Genomic DNA, 21,005 nt, shown 5'->3' on the forward strand with positions numbered 1-21,005 from the left:
CATTGAGTCCAATTAAAACTATGGCCAGTTCCTTGTGCAGATATACACAGATTTAAAAACAGATTTTCAGAGATTTAGATACGTTTTTACACCTAAACAATGATTGGCAGAATCACTGAGTCTGGTGAAAGTCGAAGGGTGGAAGGAAGTGAAAGAAAGAAATACTTCTGTTAACGTCATCTTTCATTGTCAATGTCATATTTTCATCTTCAATCTTCATCGTAATCATTCATCTTAGTTTAAGATTTAATTTAAATATTCTACATTGAGTCCAATTAAAACTATGGCCAGTTCCTTGTGCAAAATATCCTCTGCTCTAATAAGCAGCTCGAAAAATCTAAGATATGCCGCTGGTTTGGTGAATAAATGCAACTTCTCTACTTCAAATGTCTACTCGGTAAGTTGCATAATCAATACCTTGCAAAACTCCTATAATGTAGCTTTACCGGTAACTTTCAGATCACTGTGTGTGCATTGTGTAATTCGATTATAAAGGCAATTTAATATAAAATATTTTAAAGACTGCTTAAGGCTATAATCGTTGTAATCACTTTCGGTCGAAAATTGTATTGTGAATATAACTTTCAGATCCTTTAAAGTATATCTATTATCAAACTTTCATCTTACTAGCCTATGCGCGCGGCTTCGCCTTTAGTAGTGTTTTCCGTGATGAACTTTCAAGATTAGTTAAATAATTTAACCCATTTTTTGTTATAGTTTTTATTAATTTCATTATCATTGAAATTTTTCACATGGGAACAGTACTTTTTCCAAGGTGAACTTTTCCACATATTCTATATCTTCTCAGTAGGTAGGTATTTTACATTGCTTAGACAACAGTGAACTTTATACATTAGCAATAAAGCTCAAATTGACTGTACGTATTAGTTAGAAAATGTTTGTATGGGATAAAGAAAAGGACTGTTTTAAGGTTTTTAGGCAACTATTTGGTATTTTTTCATCGTAAAAACCATCCTTGAGCTTCGAAGAATATAAAAAAAAGAATTGGTCAAATTGGTCCAGGCATTCTTGAGTTATGCGCTTACAACACATACTAAAAGCCAGAAGGAAAATATAGTTAGGTGTTATAAGTTATATGTAGCTGTATCTTTGTGACATTCTAGCTCCCTAACGGATGAACCAATTCAGATTTTATTTTTATTGGTTTCAAAAGTGAATCAATTGGGTGTGCTGCCAAGATATGGCAGCCAGGAATTTTGGAAAAATTATCAGTAACTGGAAATTATGCGTCTCTGGTCTAAGTGAAAGTTTATATGGATGTTTTTGTTACTCTTTTTCACTAAAACTACTGAACAGATCATCGGGTTCATAAATGAATTAGTCTACATAATTCAGATAACAGTCATGCTATTGGTACCTACATAGCAGCAAAAGATTCTGTGCATCACACTATATTTTGTTGGAGTAGACAGAGCCCACAGTCTTGGCATGGAGTTGAGGTTCAAAAAGTGACAGGTTGCTATTCTTATCACCTACAAGAAGAATCCCAAGTTTATAAAGCATTCGCTCAATTCCCTTTTACAACATCTCAGGGGGACGATATGGATTGGTCCATTGGTACATAACATCGCGCCTCTTTCCCAGAAGGGTAGTACATCTATTTGCTTGCCACAATCTCTGTATAATTCTTTTGTTTGCCTCGCTTTTTCCCGATTTGATCCAGGTATGTTTATCTTTGCCTAAGAGAAAAATTTAAGTAAGTATCAGATTTTTCACGTCACTAAGATAGTTTCTAACCAGAAATGCGGAGTCGAGCTTAACCGATTGTAGATAATTTACTGGAACCGGTTTTTTTTTACTGACATGCCATGACCTAGTTTGTCTCAGGTGTATAAATTTTTACTATTTGCGATCTTTTTCCATGTGTTTAGGAAATTATGTTATTATAACTGGATTTTACTTCTTTTCTATCTATTTTTTAATATTCTAAATATTAAAAAAAATTAAGACATACGATTTAAATTGTTGTATCAAAGTTGAAAATTATGGTATACAATACAGTAACTCTTTACTGGACTACAAAAAATTACAGCGTATATTTTCGAACTTTGATAAAAATACAGATAGAGCAACATTTACACGGGCGAGGTAAATTCGTAAAATTTATGATAAAAATCTATGGTGCAGACGTAGGTTTACGTAAATTTCCAGCCAGTAACATAAGATAATTGAAATCATTGACATCATATCGAGTTAGTAACCGCAGTGAAATCAGTCTACACACAGCTTCGTGTGTCTGCGGTTGATATCGCGATAAAAATAACTTTGGAAGGATAAGTAGTGGGGCTTTAACCGGTCTTGTTTTGACGCTACGTGGCCATTTAGAACCTCGTTTTATTCTCATTTGTTCGTTCGAAACAGCGGTACTGACATTCACTTTTATTACAATTCTGTCTGGTAGAAAGGCTAGCGCCCAAGTTTTTTTTTTAATTTTAAAACAGGCCGAAAAGAAAAAACATTTTTAAAAATAACAAATTTGAAAACTTATATTGACAGTGTAAATTTGACTCGTTGGCGGGTGTTTTAAATTTTTTGTGTCGTTTATTTTTGTAAATTTTTGTAGTTTTTATTTGTATTGTATTTGAGTACTTGAAGTGAATTTGTGAAAAAATGGCGTGTTCAGTGTGTTTATCGGACAAGAAGCCTATTAAATTTGTAAGTATTTGTCTTTTGTATATGATACCGTGGAAGCTATCATTGATAGAAAGATTGATTTATGAATTACTTTTTTATCAACTTTTTCTCTCTTTTGCAATCTCTTGATGCGTAACTATGAATAAATATTTAAGTAAGGCATTTCGTCACAACTTATTGAATCAACTGTAAAGAGCATCGTAGCTTAATAATCTGTTTATAAAGCAATCAATTCAGTATTTTCAAATCTCTAGGCTCTGTCTACCCCGTAAGGGATAAATATATGATTTACCTATGAACTCTAACATAGAAATGAAATCAGTTTACTGTGTATTATACCAATAAATTTAATTACAAAAGCATGTATATAACACCTATTAGTATTTTTAGTTTCAAAACATTTCCAATGCCCTTTGGATGATTTATGTTCTGTCAAATGAATATAAAACAGAACTCAGCTGAATTGAAAAACCTGTTAAATACTAAAGAATGGTTGTAAATTACCAATTATAATGAGTACCTATAATAATATACCTCAATCTTTACTCCAATGTTCAACGGTTTGTGTCACCTTCAGATAAATAACTTAATGGTTTAGTTTAGTTTATAATTATTATTGTCTGTGTAGGTATAATAATCAAAAATCAAAACGAAAACATCGTGAGGAAACCTACACATTCAGGCAACTGGATGTGTAACCATGATCGATCCAATATGGGTTAGGTTTACCTGTAAAAATCTAACTCACCCAATCCAGGATCCAGGACTAAAGCCAGTTTACAAGTGTCAAACTTGAAAACGTGAATTTCCGTCTTTTCGAGACTGTTGGCTCTGTCTACCACGTAAGGGATAAAGACGTGCCTGTGTCTTAAAAGAAATAGAGGAACCATCAAAGTGCCGTGTGGTTCCCGGCACCAATACAAAAAAGAATAGGACCACTCCATCTCTTTCCCATGGATGTCGTAAAAGGCGACTAAGGGATAGGCTTACAAACTTGGTATTCTTTTTTAGGCGATGGGCTAGCAACCTGTCACTATTTGAATCTCAATTCTATCATTAGGCCAAATAGCTGAACGTGGCCATTCAGTCTTTTGAAGACTGTTGGCTCTGTCTCCCCGCAAGGGATATAGACGTGACCATATGTGTGTATGTATGTGGAACCATCAAAGTGTTGAAAATGACTTATGAACAACAATGTTACCAATTTAAAATCGCTTAGAAACACATAATGACATAATTGTTTGTTATTGAACAAGAAATAGATAGTCGTAATGGGTACTCCATCTAGTTCAGAAGCTAAGTAAACATGCACACTGTTGCCTCATCAGGTTACTTTCAGATAACAACAGATAACAAAAACACGTATACAATACCCCGTTTGTTATTGAAATTGTAAACTTTAATGTTTGGAACGGGTAATGTTCATTGAACACGGAAAGCGGTGTTTTATGTGATTTGTTTACGTAAGATAAGTACTTAATCCACATTTCTATTCTAAGTTGGATAGTTGACGTCGGAAGTAAATGCTGCAGTGCAGTTTACCGCTGCTACTGCACTGACGCATTGGAAGCGGCAGTAAGACTATTGGCTCTGTCTACCCTTCAAGGGATATAGGCGTGATTATATGTATACGTACTTATTTTTAGCTGAGTAGGATACCAGATATAAGTTGACACAATATGGCGATTTGCTAGGTGCTCAAGTTTCACCAACGCCTTATTCTACTTACCTAATTATAAATTCACCTACTTGACATGGAGTGGAATGGTTTTTTATGGGTAATATATTTTCCTATCATTCTTGTCGACTGAATTATTTTTTCAGTTCGAACCAGTAGTTCTTGAGATTAGCGCGTTCAAACAAACAAACAAACTCTTCAGCTTTATAATATTAGTATAGATTTTTTTTCATAATTTTTATATCATATATCAAAAATATTTAGCATTATAATATTAACTACTTGATAGGTACATATATAGTGGAGACTATGACTTAAATAGGTTACTGAAACTGTGTTACATGTCTATTTCTTTCAGATAGCTTTAGATTGTAATTGTAATGCTGTTCCTTTCTTGTTTCAGAGGAAAGAGAGGGACACATTCGGCGAGTTGGACGTGCCGGATGACAAGCTTTTTGGAGCTCAGACCGTGAGGTCTGTTATGAACTTTCCGATTGGTGGGATTGAGGAGCGAATGCCTGTAAGTATCTATACTAGATGTTGCTCATCATTTCACCTGCTTGGCTTCGACGATGAAATATTCGTATTGATACATACATATGGTCACGTCTATATACCTTGCGGTGTAGATAGAGCCAACAGTCTTGTTCTCTGTTGTCCACTAAAAACAAAGTGTGTACAAAATTTATCTTGAAACAGATTTCTTAATATTGTTTTCGGTTTTATTTTTTATTTTTATACTCTTTACGATTTTTGTGTAATGCTAATTGTATGCATGCATCCCGTTACATACTTTTAATTTAAATAACACAAAGTTCGTTAACACGCGTAGTTTTAAGTTATTATAATTCATATAATATTTACTTAATCGGCACTGTTTGGTCTATAATACTGTATACTGTTCTATAAGATATTTTATTTTGTACTTATGACTGTTTGTGCCAAAATAAATGAAAAAAAAAAAAAAAAAAAAACATAGGCATTGTTCAGCTGTTTGGTTTAATTATAGAATTGACTTTTATATAGTGACAGGTTGCTAGCTCGTCGCCTAAAAGAAGAATCCCAAGTTTATAAACCTATCCTATATACATACCTATACATATTAGTCGCCTTTTACGACAATTATTTTACATCATTCAAACTAGCAAGCGGTCAAAAGCGAAACGTTGATAAGAATAACAATAGTTTTTGTTGCGTAACGATTGAGCGTGTTATTTGAACACCTATTGCATAGAATGTATTGTGAATTAAATACGTAAATGTCGGTCAAGGGAGAAATTTGATGAACAATAGTATGTGTCAAAATATCAGTAAGCTGTCTCTGTGTGTGAGCACCAATAGGAAAAAGAATTGGACCCCTTCATATCATTTCCATGGATGTCGTAAAGAGCGACTAAGGGATAGGCTTATTAACTTGAGATTCTTCTTTTAGGCGATGTGCTAGCAATCTATCACTATTTAAATCTCAATTCTTTCATTAAGCCTACCAGCTGAACGTGACTTGTCAGTCTTTTCAAGACTGTTGGCTCTGTCTACCCCTCAAGGGATAAAGACGTGATTATATGTATGTAACTGTCTCTCAATGCTTTATTGACTGTGGCGTAGGGTACCAAGTCGGTTGACCATGCCAGTGGACCTAGATTCGATTCACAGCGTGGCAATTTTTTGTTCTTCTTGAAAAGTTCCAAACTAATCTATACATATTATATAAATGCGAAAATACATTTGTTTATTTGTTACCCTTTCAAAAAAGTTAATAACTTCACCGAACTTTTGCAAACATGTAATGTAAAGTACAAAAAAGGACATAAGGTACTGTGACGCGGGCTGAGCTTCGGGCATAAGTTAGTAAATTATTTATTTCCTTTATTTTATTACTTAAACATAATTAATTAAAATATTCCAACCACCTTAATAAAACTAATGGTAAAAAACATTGTAAAATTATTTTAATTTATAAATACACGTGTATAGCACAATTGGCAGACTCAATGTTAGTAGTATTATAATAATCTACCAGTCAACCATTGTGTCAAAATAATTACAAGTTTGGTTTTTTCTCGACATTTGTGTGCTGTTCTGGTTATCTAGCATTTTTGTAATTTGAGTGTGTGCTTAAATATTAATTATTTTTGTTTTTTTTCCCCTTTCAGTTCCCTGTCATCGTGGCTTTTGGTATTTTGAAGAAAGCTGCCGCCAAGGTCAACATTGAATTCGGTCTCGATAAGAAAATTGGTAAGAGAAAGTGAAATAGATCAACATAAAGATAAAAATTACGTTAATTTATTATCAAAAAAGTCACACGAATGTAGGTAAAGTGTAGGAAACTTAAAAAAAATAAATTAAAAGTGGCTGGCATTCTGATTGTATGTGTGAAGACTGAGGTTATGTATGTCTTAAGGCAGAACGACCACTAAAACTATTTATATTCAGTGACATTGCGAGCAAATTCAACTATTTACTAATTGAAACAGGTGCTGATATTAATGTGTTTCCCAACGCTACGCGCAGACTTGTTGAATACTTAGTTATAAAATTTTGATCAATCAATATGTTTATTTGTAAAACATAGGTACATCATGTACCTACATACATATATCATGTATGGTAACCGTACATGATATATGTATGTAGGTGTCACCGATTTGCCATAGAAGGCATACAAATCATACTAATACGTTAATTTAAAGTAATTATTAAAAAAACTTATAACATCATTAAAGACAAAACAATTAAAATAATAACAAATTTTAAATTCCAAATAATGACATATTAGATGTTGAGAAATCGTATTATTGTGCGCTATATTCCTGCCAACTCCACCATTGGGCCATCCAGCTGAACGCTTCCTTATACATACATATATAAAATCACGCCTCTTTCCCGGAGGGGTAGGCAGAGACTACCTTATAGCCTTCTGTAAATTTGACCTCAGGACAGGTACACCGGTGTGACTTATAAAAAGTGGTAACATGTATGTATGTATGATTTAAAGGCATGTTTGGCCTGTTTCAAGTAGTAATCTCCTAAAGATACCACTGCTGAACCTACCTCCATACCTGATGATAGCACTGAGAAGTATCCTTTATTGTAAGAAAATATTCCAAGTTATATAACCTTTTGTTTGCAGCGGACGCAATAATGCAGGCGTGCGATGACGTCATATCCGGCAAGTTGTACCGCGAGGGCCACTTCCCGTTGGTCATCTGGCAGACGGGGTCTGGTACTCAGTCCAATATGAACACCAATGAGGTTTGTTGGAATTATCTCATTAAAACCTTTTGAAAGATCACTATCCTCCTGGAATAAGTTCTGCCCCGTGACATAAACTATTGCTGTCCCGTTTCATACATACATTTAATTACGTCTATATCCCATGCGGGGTAGGTAGAGCCAACGGTGTTGAAAAGACTGATAGGCCTCGTTCAGATGTTTAGCTTAATGATAGAATTGAGATTCAAATAGTGACAGGTTGTTAGCCCATTGCCATAAAAGAAGAATCCCAAGTTTTTCAGGCTTTCCCTTAGCCGCCTTTTACGACATCCATTGGTCCAATTTTTTTTTAATTAGTGATACCCGATCTTGGATTGGGTGAGTTAGGTTTTTCCACGAAGTGTCTCTATCCGTAACAACCTTTGCAAAGGAACTTAATCAATTAAAGATAATGCTTGTATATCAAGTTGTCTGAATGTACAGTTTTCCTCATGATATCCTCTCATCCTCTACCAATCAAACTAATGTATATATCTCCGAAAAAATGTCAATGGTACATGGTCTAAGCAATGTTTGAACCTATGTCTTTAGTCAGCTAGTATAGAAACTACAGACAACTAAAATTTTTTTTTTTATTAGTCGAAAGCGTAAGTCATTCCTATATTCATGTTTCTTAACATATTGTTAATTTGACTGTTTAACAAGCCTACGTGTTGCGTTGGGGAACACATTAATATCAGCACCTGTATCAATTAGGAATGGATTTAATTTCAGGTGATATCCAACCGTGCCATCCAAATCCTCGGCGGCAAACTGGGTAGCAAGGATCCTGTGCACCCCAACGACCACGTGAACAAATCCCAGAGCTCCAACGACACTTACCCCACCGCCATGCACATAGCCGTCGCCATGGAACTCAGGGATAGACTCATGCCTGGCCTGGTGGCACTAAGGGACACTTTGCAGAACAAGTCTAGGGAATTCGACAACATCATCAAGATTGGCAGGTATTTTGGTACAAATTGACACATTTTGGTATAAATTGCACATAGCCGTCGTCATGGAACTCAGGGATAGACTCATGCCTGGCCTGGTGGCACTAAGGGACACTTTGCAGAACAAGTCGAAGGAGTTCGACAAGATCATCAAGATTGGCAGGTATTTTGGTACAAATTGACACATTTTGGTATAAATTGCACATAGCCGTCGTCATGGAACTAAGGTATAGACTCATGCCTGGCCTGGTGGCACTAAGGGACACTTTGCAGAACAAGTCTAAGGAGTTCGACAAGATCATCAAGATTGGCAGGTATTTTGGTATAAATTGACACATTTTGGTATAAATTGCACTTAGCCGTCGCCATGGAACTAAGGGATAGACTCATGCCTGGTCTGGTGGCACTAAGGGACACTTTGCAGAACAAGTCCAAGGAGTTCGACAAGATTATCAAGATTGGCAGGTATTTTGGTACAAATTGACACATTTTGGTATAAATTGCACATAGCCGTCGCCATGGAACTCAGGGATAGACTCATGCCTGGCCTGGTGGCACTAAGGGACACTTTGCAGAACAAGTCTAAGGAGTTCGACAAGATTATCAAGATTGGCAGGTATTTTAGTTATAATCTTGCTGTTTCTACATACAGCTGTTGTGTAGGAGTAGCCTTATGTGAGCCATTTGAGGTGACGACGTATGTTTGTTTGTTTTATCTTTGTTGCAATTACAAGTACTTCGCCTTTCTTGCTTTAAAATCTTATATATAAAATTCTCGTGTCACAATGTTCGTTCCCGTACTCCTACGAAACGGCTTGACTGATTCTCATGAAATTTTGTGAGCATATTGAGTAGGTCTGAGAAACGGCCTCTATTTTTATACCTCTATTTTTAATACCCCTTAGTGATAATGGTTGTCCGCTCTTAACATTTTTTTTTTAAAACTAGAAATTACAAAAAAAAAATTTATATGGCAATTTTTTTTTTATTGTCGGTACAGCTAGTATCTTTATATTTTTTATTTTCCTTAACCAGGACTCACCTCATGGATGCGGTGCCCCTGACCCTCGGCCAGGAGTTCAGCGGCTACGTCACCCAACTGGAGTACGCCATACAGCGGGTGTGCGCGTGTTTGCCGAGACTCCATTATCTCGCCCTGGGCGGCACTGCCGTGGGCACTGGCCTGAACACCAGGATAGGCTTCGCTGAGAAGTGTGCCGCTGAAATAGCTAAACTAACAGGTTAGTACCGTGCCTGTATCGAATAGCAGGTGCCCATCGGCGCGACTTGTGTTAATTCATTACATTAAATCATGGAAACCGAATCTTTACTACATAGTATAAAACAAAGTCGCTATTTTAGTCTGTTTGTTTGTATGCTCAAATCTTTAAAATTACGTAACGGATTTTGATGCGGTTTTTTGTAACAGGTAGAGTGATTCAAGAGGAAGGTTTATATGTATAATAACATTTATAATTTTGCACCCGTGCGAAGCTCGGGCGGGTCGCTAGTGTAAAAATATAGCCATCAGAATGCTTAAGCATATATATAAAAAAAAAACAAGTTAGAACCAAGAGGAAGTATGCAGAGATCGTGGCAAGTGGAAAGAGGTAGTCTCTGCCTACCCCTCCGGGAAAGAGGCGTGATTTTATGTTATGTTACGTTTAGAACCAAGATCCTTTATGAGTTATAAAAAGCTAACAATCAGATTCTAAGGCCACGTTTAGCTAGTACAGTGGAATTGAGATTCAGAGATATTGTCCCATACATTAGTGTTGGGACCAACACGCCCCTAGATATGGAAGATTCGAAAACAAACTTCAGTGAAATGCCTTTATAATGAAAGGAAAAAAGTAATGAATGTGGGTGAAGGGAAAGTAAAATTTTGCCCATGTCTCTCATAATGCCTGTTTACAATGAATAAATTATAATTGAAGTTAAGAATAATTTTCAAATAAATCACTTAATATCTCTCGTCCATATTTCGGTTCTCATTATAAGTTTGGATAATTGTGAAGTTGACTTTATTGAAGGAAATGCTGCAGTGCAGTTTGTTACCGCTTCTTCTGCACTGACGCTTTGGAAGCGGCAGTGAACTTAGTTTTAAGTTATTTATTTGACGTGAACCAATGTTGTGAAACCAAAAGATGTGACAATTATTAAGTGAAGTTTGTATGTCCCATTATTTTTTACTAGAGGCCGCCCGCGACTTCGTCCGCATGGAAACCCTATCAATCCCGCGGGAACTCTGGGATAAAAAGTAGCCTATGTGTTATTCTGGGTCTTCAGCTACCTACATACCAAATTTCATGGTAATCGGTTCAGTAGTTTTTGCGTGAAAGAGTAACACACAAACTTTCGCCTTTATAATAGTAGTAGGAAGTAGGATTATTATAAATTATATACTTTAAACACACTAGCACCTCATTAAGCTGATGCGTGTGAATTTTGATGCTTGGAGATTTTTAAAGTTTGCCTAGCCGATTCTTAAAACAATTGACTGAAGGAGCGGTTATGACACTCGTAGGAAGCTTGTTCCAGTCTGTAACAACACGATATAATAAAAAATAATAATTTGAATACCAGGTATCCCGTTCGAGACGGCGCCGAACAAGTTCGAAGCCCTGGCCTCTCACGACGCGATGGTGGAAGTGTCGGGAGCCCTGAACACTATCGCCGTCTCGCTCATGAAGATCGCCAACGACATCCGCCTGCTGGCTTCCGGCCCGAGGTGCGGGCTGGCCGAGCTGTTGTTGCCCGAGAACGAACCTGGATCCTCTATCATGCCCGGTGAGAGGAGTAACTAATGATCAGAGATCGGAATAGGTAGATTGATTTAATGTACTTGCATCATGAATTACCATAGAGAACATAACATGGATAAGCCTCTTTTCCGGGATTCCATTTCAGTACTTACACTTACAGTAAACTACATTGTCCGCGGGTAACATAGGACTACAATACTACACTACTATTCTTCATCCCACTTGTAAAAATTTTGGAAAAAATCTTAATAATTTACAAATCCCGCAATCCCGGACGGAGGCATGTCCATATTAATATATACGTTTCAGTTCATTGACCCCAATTCAATCTACCTATTGCGATCTTTACTAATGATATAAAGCTATTTATTAAGAAAAAGACTAGCTGGCGACATCTATATTTATGTATTGCCATAGTTGTAGTCGCACAAGAATAAACCCACATCCACTTTCATGGATGCCCGGTGAGAATATTGATGAAATAAGCAAAGATCAAGACTTGATAAAGGAAAACTATTTATTTAGAATTAATTAACAATGGCACCGTAAAGTATTTAAACGTAGAAGACGTCAAGTCCTATCTTCTACGTATACTACTTCTAGGTTTGATCCGGAAGTGTGTATACGTGCGTCATTGCTTATTACTTTTACTAGGCGCGGCGCATGTCTGCGTTTCACTCAACAAATATTTAGTAGGATCTAATTCAGAAAAACAACGTGCCATGATCTATACTAAGGCAAGCAGAGTTGTTGCTGCCCGAGAATGAACCTGGATCCTTTATTATGTCCCGTGAGGATACTTAGAAATAGTATTTCTAGCTATGAAAAAAAAACATGATTTCCCCTTAAACTGACAAATTTTGAAGAAGACACTAGCGACATCTATGCACAAGGCACTGTCACTACGAAGACGCCATCAACTTACGAAATAACTCAATCAACGTCTAATAGATGGCGCTAATAAGATTTGTCCATCAAATGGCTAGGACTAAATCGCGATATAAATAGTTTTACACGCATTGAGCTTGCAAAGCTGCTATGGAAGATTTTCTTTTTGATTTGTAATGAAAATATACTATATCACTTTAAATGAATTATGGCGCCATAATTCATTAAAAGTTGTACTAAAAAAAGTTATAAAAGATTACAACTGAATTAATTAATCCAGATCCAGTATGGGAGACCTTTAATTTTTCATATAACCAAGTCTTGTTGATTTTGATCGAAATAATACTTTTTTTTTGTTATTAACTAACATTTTATTCATCACCTTCCAGGCAAAGTGAACCCAACGCAATGCGAGTCCCTCACCATGATAGCTGCCCAAGTGATGGGGAACCACGTGGCCTGCAGCATCGGAGGCAGCAACGGCCACTTCGAGCTCAACGTCTTCAAACCCATGATTGTGGCCAACGTACTCAGGTCCATCACTTTGCTGGGTGAGTGTTTGTATCAGACTAAATGAGTGTATCACCATGATAATTGTCCAAGTCATGGGCAATCACGTGGCTGTAGCTTCAGATGTAGCGACAGACACTTGGAGCTCATGATGTGGCCAACGTACTCAGGTCCATCACTTTGCTGGGTGAGTGTTTGTATCAGAGTAAATAAGTATATCACCATGATAATTGTCCAAGTCATGGGCAACCACGTGGCTTTAGCTTCAGATGTAGCGACAGACACTTGGAGCTCATGATGTGGCCAACGTACTCAGGTCCATCACTTTGCTGGGAAGTGTTTGTATCAGACTAAATGAGTGTATCACCATGATAATTGTCCAAGTCATGGGCAACCACGTGGCTGCAGCTTCAGATGTAGCGACAGACACTTGGAGCTCATGATGTGGCCAACGTACTCAGGTCCATCACTTTGCTGGGTGAGTGTTTGTATCAGAGTAAATAAGTATATCACCATGATAATTGTCCAAGTCATGGGGAACCACGTGGCCTGCAGCATCGGATGTCCCTTGGTCTCTTTTTACGACATCCATCCGACATATAGTATGGAGTGGTTCACACGGATAATATTGACATCTTCGAGATTAAACCTTACTCGGTATGTTTATATTACGCATAAGGTATACCTTCTATTAGAGGGTATCATTTCTGAGTTAAGGAGAAGACACTCTTCCTTGCACAATATTTTATATTCTCAATTTTTTTCATGAGATAAAATATAGTCTGACCGTGCCTGTGGCCTCTGTCTTTCCGCGACTGTTGGCTCTGTCCACCCCGTAAGGGATTTGACCTTATCGTATGCATTTAAAGTAAATTTTCCAAATTTAAATGTCATATTTAATTGCCGTGTGGTTTTCGGCACCAATACCAAAAAAGAATAGGACCACTCCATCTCTTTCCCATGAATATCTTAACTTCTAATCTTAGCGACTAAGGGACTTACAAACTTGGGATTCTTTTTTTAGGCGATGGGCTAGCAACCTGTCACTATTTGAATCTCAATTCTATCATTAAGCCGAATACCTGAACGTGACCATTCAGTCTTTTCAAGACCGTTGGCTCTGTCTACCCCGCAAGGGATATAGACGCGATGTTATGTATGAGTAGAAAATAAGTGTAGTTGATAGCGTTACAAGGGATAAAGACGTGATTGTATGTATGTAAGCATTCTCATTTACTCTATCAAAACTATAATTAACACGAGTTCTCAGTTACAAACTATCGCAACTAAACATTTATACAACGATAACTGAGCTTGACGTGACCATAATTATGTATGTACTAGAGGCCGCCCGCGACTTCGTCCGCATGGAAACCCTATCAATCCCGCGGGAACTCTGGGATAAAAAGTAGCCTATGTGTTATTCTGGGTCTTCAGCTACCTACATACCAAATTTCATGGTAATCGGTTCAGTAGTTTTTGCGTGAAAGAGTAACAAACATCCATACAAACTTTCGCCTTTATAATAGTAGTAGGATGAATGTATTTAATTTTCAAATTTAATGTTTTCCTTTTTTTTTTTTTCGCTCCAGGCGACGGCTGCCAGGCATTCAACAAGAACTGCGCGGTGGGCATCAAGGCGAACACTCAACAGATTGAGAAGATAATGCGCGAATCGCTTATGTTGGTCACCGCGCTCAACCCGCACATTGGATACGATAATGTGAGTCGAATCGTCAAATGTGTTCACCATAACGCGAGAGGTACCCGGTCGCCGTGTGGTTCCCGGCGCCGATACATAAAAAGGATAGGACCGCTCAAAAATTGAACTTCGAAATTTTTATTCATTACTATAGGATACTGTATATTGCTTAATAATTGTCAAAACGTATGGTTTAACAACATTGGTTGACGTCGAATAAATTACTTTAAGACTAAGTTTACTGCCGCTTCCAAGGCGTCAGTGCAGAAGAAGCGATAACACTCCCATCTCTTTCCCATGGATGTCGTAAAAGGCGATTAAGGGATAGGCTTACGAACTTGAGATTCTTTTTTAGGCGATGGGCTAGCAACCTGTCACTATTTGAATCTCAATTCTATCGTTAAGCCAAATAGCTGAACGTGGCCATTCAGTCTTTTCAAAATTATTGGCTATGTCTACCCCGCAAGATGTATAGACGTGACCCTATGTATGTAATATCATAGTTCGTTCATCATCATCCCCTGGCCGGTTACGGTGGGGGAAAACATGGTGAGAAAACCTGCATCATGCACACTCAGGCAACTGGAAGTGTAACCATGATTGTTCCAATACGGGTTAGGTTCCTCTGCAAAGGTTGCGGAGGTCAGATGGGAGTCGCTTCGTGTAAAAACCTGATTCACTCAATCCAGGAGCCATGGTCAAAGGCATACCTTGGATGCAACCGGGACTAAAGCCAGGAGGAAGAAGAGACTCGTATAAATGAAATATCCAAGACCCAGGGCAATCAGATAGAGTTGATTTCTCAGCATGCCGTTTTAAATGAATTTGAGTCTTAATGCTATACCTACATACATACATATAATCACGTCTATATCCCTTGCGGGGTAGACAGAGCCAACAGCCTTGTAAAGACTGATAGGCCACGTTCAGCTATTTGGCTTTAAGATAGGATTGAGATTCGAAGAGTGACAGGTTGCTAGCCCATCGCCTAAAAGAAGAATCCCAAGTAAGTAAGCTTATCACTTAGTCGGCTTTTACGACATCCATGGGAAAGAGATGGAGTGGTCCTATTCTTTTTTGTATTGGTGCCGGGAACCACATTATACCTACATGGTATGTAATATCACAAATTTCTATTTTTAGGCCGCGCTAATAGCCAAGACCGCCCACAAAGAAGGCGGTAATCTCAAGGACACGGCCATCAAACTAGGCATCCTCACCGCAGAACAGTTTGACCAGTGGGTCAAACCTGAAGATATGCTGGGACCTAAGTAATTGTAAGAAGAATCAAAAGATGATGGGTCCAAGTGGACTTAGACCTGTAGGAAGATCAGTGGCTTTAATATATGTCTGGATTTGAATAAATTGTTAGAGAAATATCAGTGTGTCCAATATTAATAAGCTTGGACCCAAGTGTTTTTGAAAATATCAGACTTGGACCTGATTGTAATAAGTTAGTCAGTGATGAAAGGCAGATCGAAATAAATGTTTTATACCTGGTATATAATTTGACCTAAAATGGCGGCGTAGTCACAAGACATACTTTTTAAAATTTTTGATGCCTGTATCAATTGATGAATGCAGAATAGTCCTTTTTTTCTTGTGCCGCTCCCGAAGTCTCCCGAATCAGTGAACTTGTCCATTCAAGTTAAATAGAGTCAATTCAACGAAGAATATAAAATATTGACTATTTTATATGTGAGATACATATGTTACGATAATTGGAAAGTGATAGTTTTGTATCATGGTCTAATTAGAGGCAAGTAAAGCGAGGATTACAGTATAAATATTTTTAAAGTATCAGAATATTAAAAAAAAACATGTTGATGTCTTTATGAGCTTTTGTTCTGTGACATGTCTTATTTTTTTTTCTTGTATTGAGATAAAATGTCCTATTGTTAATTATTCTTCGTTGAATTGAAGATCTTTTGAAATAAGAAATCGAGATTTTAGTACAAATAATGCAGTTTTTTTTAAATAATGTTTTATAATTTCAATACATTTTATGTATAAAGCATATGTATCATGCATTTATCAAATTATTTTTTAATGGTTGTATGTTTTTACCGGCGCTCAAAAAAGGTTTTATTATATGTTAAGTTTATACTTTCACACAGTTTTATATACGTAAAACAACGTTCAATAATACATTTCGCATAATTAATGTCTCTCAAAAAAAATATACAGTTAGAAATTGGTAAGTTTCGTAGAATCGTGGGTAACCGCAAGTTTCTTACTTGTACTTTAAGTCTTTTTAAGGCTCCAATGATTATTATTTTAAAATTTAGATCATGTTTTGTTCTTTATTTATTTTTGTTTGTAAGTTGAATAAAATAATGATTATTCATTTGATTGTTTTATTTAAAACTTTATAAAAATACTCCATAGTCTGTTGGTTAATGAGTGGGGGTTAATCAGAACAGGGAAAAATATACTGTGATAAGATAAATATGCCCTGATAAAGATAAAAGGAACAACCAATTGGTCTACAGTTAACCCAAGACTCGACCCAAGTGGTATTGGTCCATGGGTTAAGCTAGGTTCTTGGAGTTAAAGTTTGTATTTAAAAATATTTTCTTTTTTACATTTATTTTCTATTATTCTGTATCTTTTATTTCTTTATATTTTTATATTTCAATATTAATATTATGTATATTTTATGTGTTTTGTAATTTTTTATAGATAAACTTATAGGACAAAATTAACACAAGCATAGTCCTTACTATTTTAAAGGAAAATCCCAGTTGTTCTATTAGTAACACTAATAGGATTACGGTTTCGGGGGAAGAACTAGAAGAAAGAGTAGGTATACACCGGTATCCTAACTTAGATGTTGGTGTAACGAGTCACGCAAAGATATAGATTGTAGGTTTGTTGGCATCGTGGTACAAAATCTCGGATGGTGATTTCAGGACACGAAATGTGTAATTTGATCAGGTGACCAAAGTGGAATAAACAGTTTGTTCGTTCACCCCCCTCTTATGCCTGCGCATTGGAAGACGGTAGTACCATTAGGTATTCATATTTATAATTATATTTCTATTACAGTTATCGCACCACAAGTACGTCCATCTCAGTGTAGTCCAAAGGTTCGACTGGTAGAGAATGCCTCATGGCATTAAGTCCACCTAGAATATGAATCAAAGAAATAGTTCGACACAGGCAATTAAAAAAATCGTAACACATGCTTCATCTACATTATATTAACTAATATTAATACATTTGCACAATATACAATACAATTACAATACTTTGGTAAATCTTTGGTATATTTTGATACATTTTATCACAATATTTGTTACTCTATAAAAGATATGGAATGGTAAAATAGACAAAATTAACATAAATGCATGTTTCAAAGTGCGCAACATAAATTAAGATCTAACATGTATGATCTATATGTAGTAATTCATTTTTATTTGTATGAAAAGACATACAAATCTCTTTGGTAAATAATATGTAGTAGAAGAAAAATGTCATGGAAATAATTATTGTACTTAACTAACTAGTATTGATAGTAAGAGCAATCTCTTGCGTGTCTTAATGATACCTCTTAGACAGCAGATGAACCTATTTTATTTTAATAAAGCTAAGCTAAAATTTAGGCGCGAGAATGTTTATTAACAGCTTAAATTATATAATAATTTATGTTGCCAAATAAACTTAACAATTGTTAAACAAACATTTGCCCACTTGTAAATTTTGCAACTAAAAATTCATATAGAAAGATACTTTATCAGATACAAATTTATAACAGCCAAGGCCTAATTTACAACATTATGACTAATTAAAGACTAGAATAATTAGGCTACAGCAAAATCAGTTGTGGAAGGCATCATAAAAGTTTGATTATGTATAAAAGTACTCTTAAAATTACATAAATACATCCTTAATGTTCTGAAACTGTTTCACTGCAAGATCTACAGGTAATTCAAAGTTGTGCGGAGTCAGGCGGTCTAGACTCTGTAATGTGTCTTGAAAACCGGTGTTAACAACATAGCTTGTTGATGAATAGTAAGCATCAATTAATGCTCTGCTTTTAAGCATAATGTTTAACCAAACAACAAGCTTGTGAGAGTTTAAAGCGGCACAAACAAATGCTTTGAAATGAGCATCGTAACTTCTTTTATAAGGCGTGTGAGAAGCAAGTATACTTCCAATCGCACTGAGCAAACCTTGCTTGTTAGTTATAGTTGTACCACCTACTATATCTAAGTTAAAGCTTTGACTCAATTTTCTGGCCGGTGTAGAGTTAAACCGATCTCCATCGTTCAGTTCGTAATACCGCAATATCAACTCCCAAATGTGAGGGGCGTTGCTTGAAGATGATCTTCGGACAGGAAAACAGCCTATTATAGGAACAAGAGATGTAGATTCAGGGCCTGTCAAGCCATGTTCTAGTAAGTCTCGTAAGTTCACAGCCAAATGTCTTCGCACAGCTGTTGTCAAAGGAGCATCATTGATAACAATGCCACCTTCTTCTGATTCACTGTCATAAGTGTCAATAATTGTATGTGATGATCTGTCCCTTGATACTAAATGGAGAACAGCATCTATTGACATTTCCAATTTTGCTCGTAAGTTGCCCCAATGTGTGACTATTGTAGATTTCTTTTCATACGATCTACTAGTGTTTGGAGAACATCCAAACTGTGACACTGTAAATATTTGGATCAACGTGGATGCTTTCCTCATCAAGTTTATAGTTTCTGCTTTCAGGTCATCATTTGTCTTATTCCTATTGAAATTCTTCTCAAAATTTTCTGATTTCACTTTCTTTGGTTCTGTTTTTGTTTTAACATCGTTACTTTTTAATTCTTCAGTTTTCATCAATTTGATAAATTTCTGCATGTCTTCTATGTGTACCTGTAGTTTACTAATGATTTCATCCTTGGATAATTGCCTATCAGCATACTGTTTTACAGCACAATTGATTTGGTGCCTTAATTCGTCAACATTGAGGGGTTGGTGGCAGCCTTCCTCCAGACTTTGGTCTATTTCACTTCGTAAATGCTCTATTAATGTTCTGTGTTTGCTATCACCGAGGCAGTTAGGATCCGACGCGAATCTTTCCAGTTCTTTTAATTGAGCTTTTAATCTTTCGATGAAGTGAGATTGCCGAGCGCGTTGTCGACGCATTTTTCGTTCTAACTCCATACACTCACTGCAGTTCGCTTCCCCGGAGCTCCCTTGGGGTGCAGCTCGCGTGTCAGCTACTCCACGAGACGTGAACTCTTCAAGTGCCTTCAACATAACATCCTTCTCTTCTGGAGGAGCTTTTAGTATTTGCCGTAAACGGAATTCTACTTGCGCGAGATGAGATGTCAAGGAAAACACTGATGACGATAGAATCTCCTGCTCTTCTTCCAAAGCGTGTAATCTGTCCCCATTATCTTGTTCTGGCGGACTTTCGTCACATAGTGTTTCTTTCGGAGCACCCAAAGGTTCCCTTCTTGGTTCCTGCCAAATAGGTATTTCATTGTCTTCATAATCACTGCTGTTGTCCATTTTCACTATACCGTCACAAAGAAAGGAAAACTTGCACTCATTTCGATTCGTTTAGGTTATTTGTTTATTGATTTTTCTGACATTACGCCTGAAAACTGAAATACCTACGTCATAGCTGAAGACGTCACGCTGACGTCAAGAGAGAATGAATGAAATATTGAATGAAATGACTTAATAAAAGTTAAATGACCGGAAGTCATGTAAATATAACCGGACATCAGATGTATTTATAAATAATTCCGTGAGATTTTAAAATTAACTGTTCATTCATGAAATAAATATAAAGTAATTTTTGCAGCAAGAAACATGAGGACAAACGACTTACTTAAGGATAACCGAAAACCCATGCAAGGTTAAACATCCTGTCTTCAGTTTTTTTGTTTGTAATAGGTTCAATAGATGGCAGCTCATATACATTTTAAACACAGGATAATTTTTATTTTAGGTATTTGACCTCAGTACATATTCTTATCACGGGTGTCAGAGTATTGGTATTGATATTGATCCAGTGGTATTGATGAATTTACAATAACATTAAAAATACAAGAAAATTATTATTAAATTCACCGCGAACTGAACCTCGCGAAGAATTTTATTGTGAATATCTTAAAACGAATGAACCGATTCTGTTTCAACATGAACTTAAATTTTTATTGACAGATCTTACGATCTATATTTTCAACAAAATCAGACCAATGATTCAAAGTTATCGAGTTACAAAGAGACATACATAAAATAGGTAATAATTGTGCCCCGGGTAAAGTTATTAAGTACTTACCTTAGGTAGGGGAATCACATACAGATAAGTTTCCAAAATAAGATTAAACGGTGTCTCAGTCAGTCAGAAAAATGTGTTCTATTAGTTACACAAATTGCCCTCATGCACGTTCGCTTCGGCTGAGCAAATGGGAGCATTAATATTTGAGGACAGGAATATCGTGTGTCGATTCACTTGGCAGTTTTATTTTCGTTTAGAGAAAAAATATTTTAGGATTTACTCGTACTTACCTGTACGTTGATACTGAAAGAACGGTACATCAGAAAACAAAATTAATATTTTGTATGTAAGAAAATAATTGTTCCACTGTAAT

At 36.3% G+C, this 21,005-nt stretch overlaps 2 protein-coding genes across 3 annotated transcripts; one reads left to right on the plus strand and one right to left on the minus strand.

Moving 5' to 3' along the window:
* Window positions 1-190: 190 nt before the first annotated feature.
* LOC106139716 (fumarate hydratase, mitochondrial) lies at window positions 191-16,753 on the plus strand. 2 transcript variants are annotated; one of them, XM_060948136.1, is made up of 10 exons: window positions 191-397; window positions 4,737-4,853; window positions 6,487-6,568; window positions 7,464-7,585; window positions 8,321-8,553; window positions 9,577-9,782; window positions 11,128-11,331; window positions 12,584-12,745; window positions 14,297-14,427; window positions 15,550-16,753. In XM_060948136.1, exons 1-10 carry the CDS (start codon window positions 284-286, stop codon window positions 15,679-15,681), a joined length of 1,503 nt encoding a protein of 500 aa, XP_060804119.1. In that variant the 5' UTR covers window positions 191-283; the 3' UTR covers window positions 15,682-16,753. The 2 variants fall into 2 exon arrangements, with proteins under 2 accessions (XP_060804119.1, XP_060804120.1); XM_060948137.1 differs by lacking the exon at window positions 191-397 and adding an exon at window positions 2,231-2,676.
* Window positions 16,754-18,135: 1,382 nt separating this feature from the next.
* LOC106139619 (RUN domain-containing protein 1) lies at window positions 18,136-20,017 on the minus strand. The gene has a single exon (XM_013341102.2). The coding sequence runs from the start codon at window positions 19,912-19,914 to the stop codon at window positions 18,280-18,282; it is 1,635 nt and encodes a 544-aa protein (XP_013196556.2). The 5' UTR covers window positions 19,915-20,017; the 3' UTR covers window positions 18,136-18,279.
* Between the last annotated feature and the right edge of the window lie 988 nt (window positions 20,018-21,005).

This window comes from Amyelois transitella, chromosome 15, assembly GCF_032362555.1.
Source record: "Amyelois transitella isolate CPQ chromosome 15, ilAmyTran1.1, whole genome shotgun sequence".
NCBI lineage: Eukaryota > Metazoa > Arthropoda > Insecta > Lepidoptera > Pyralidae > Amyelois > Amyelois transitella.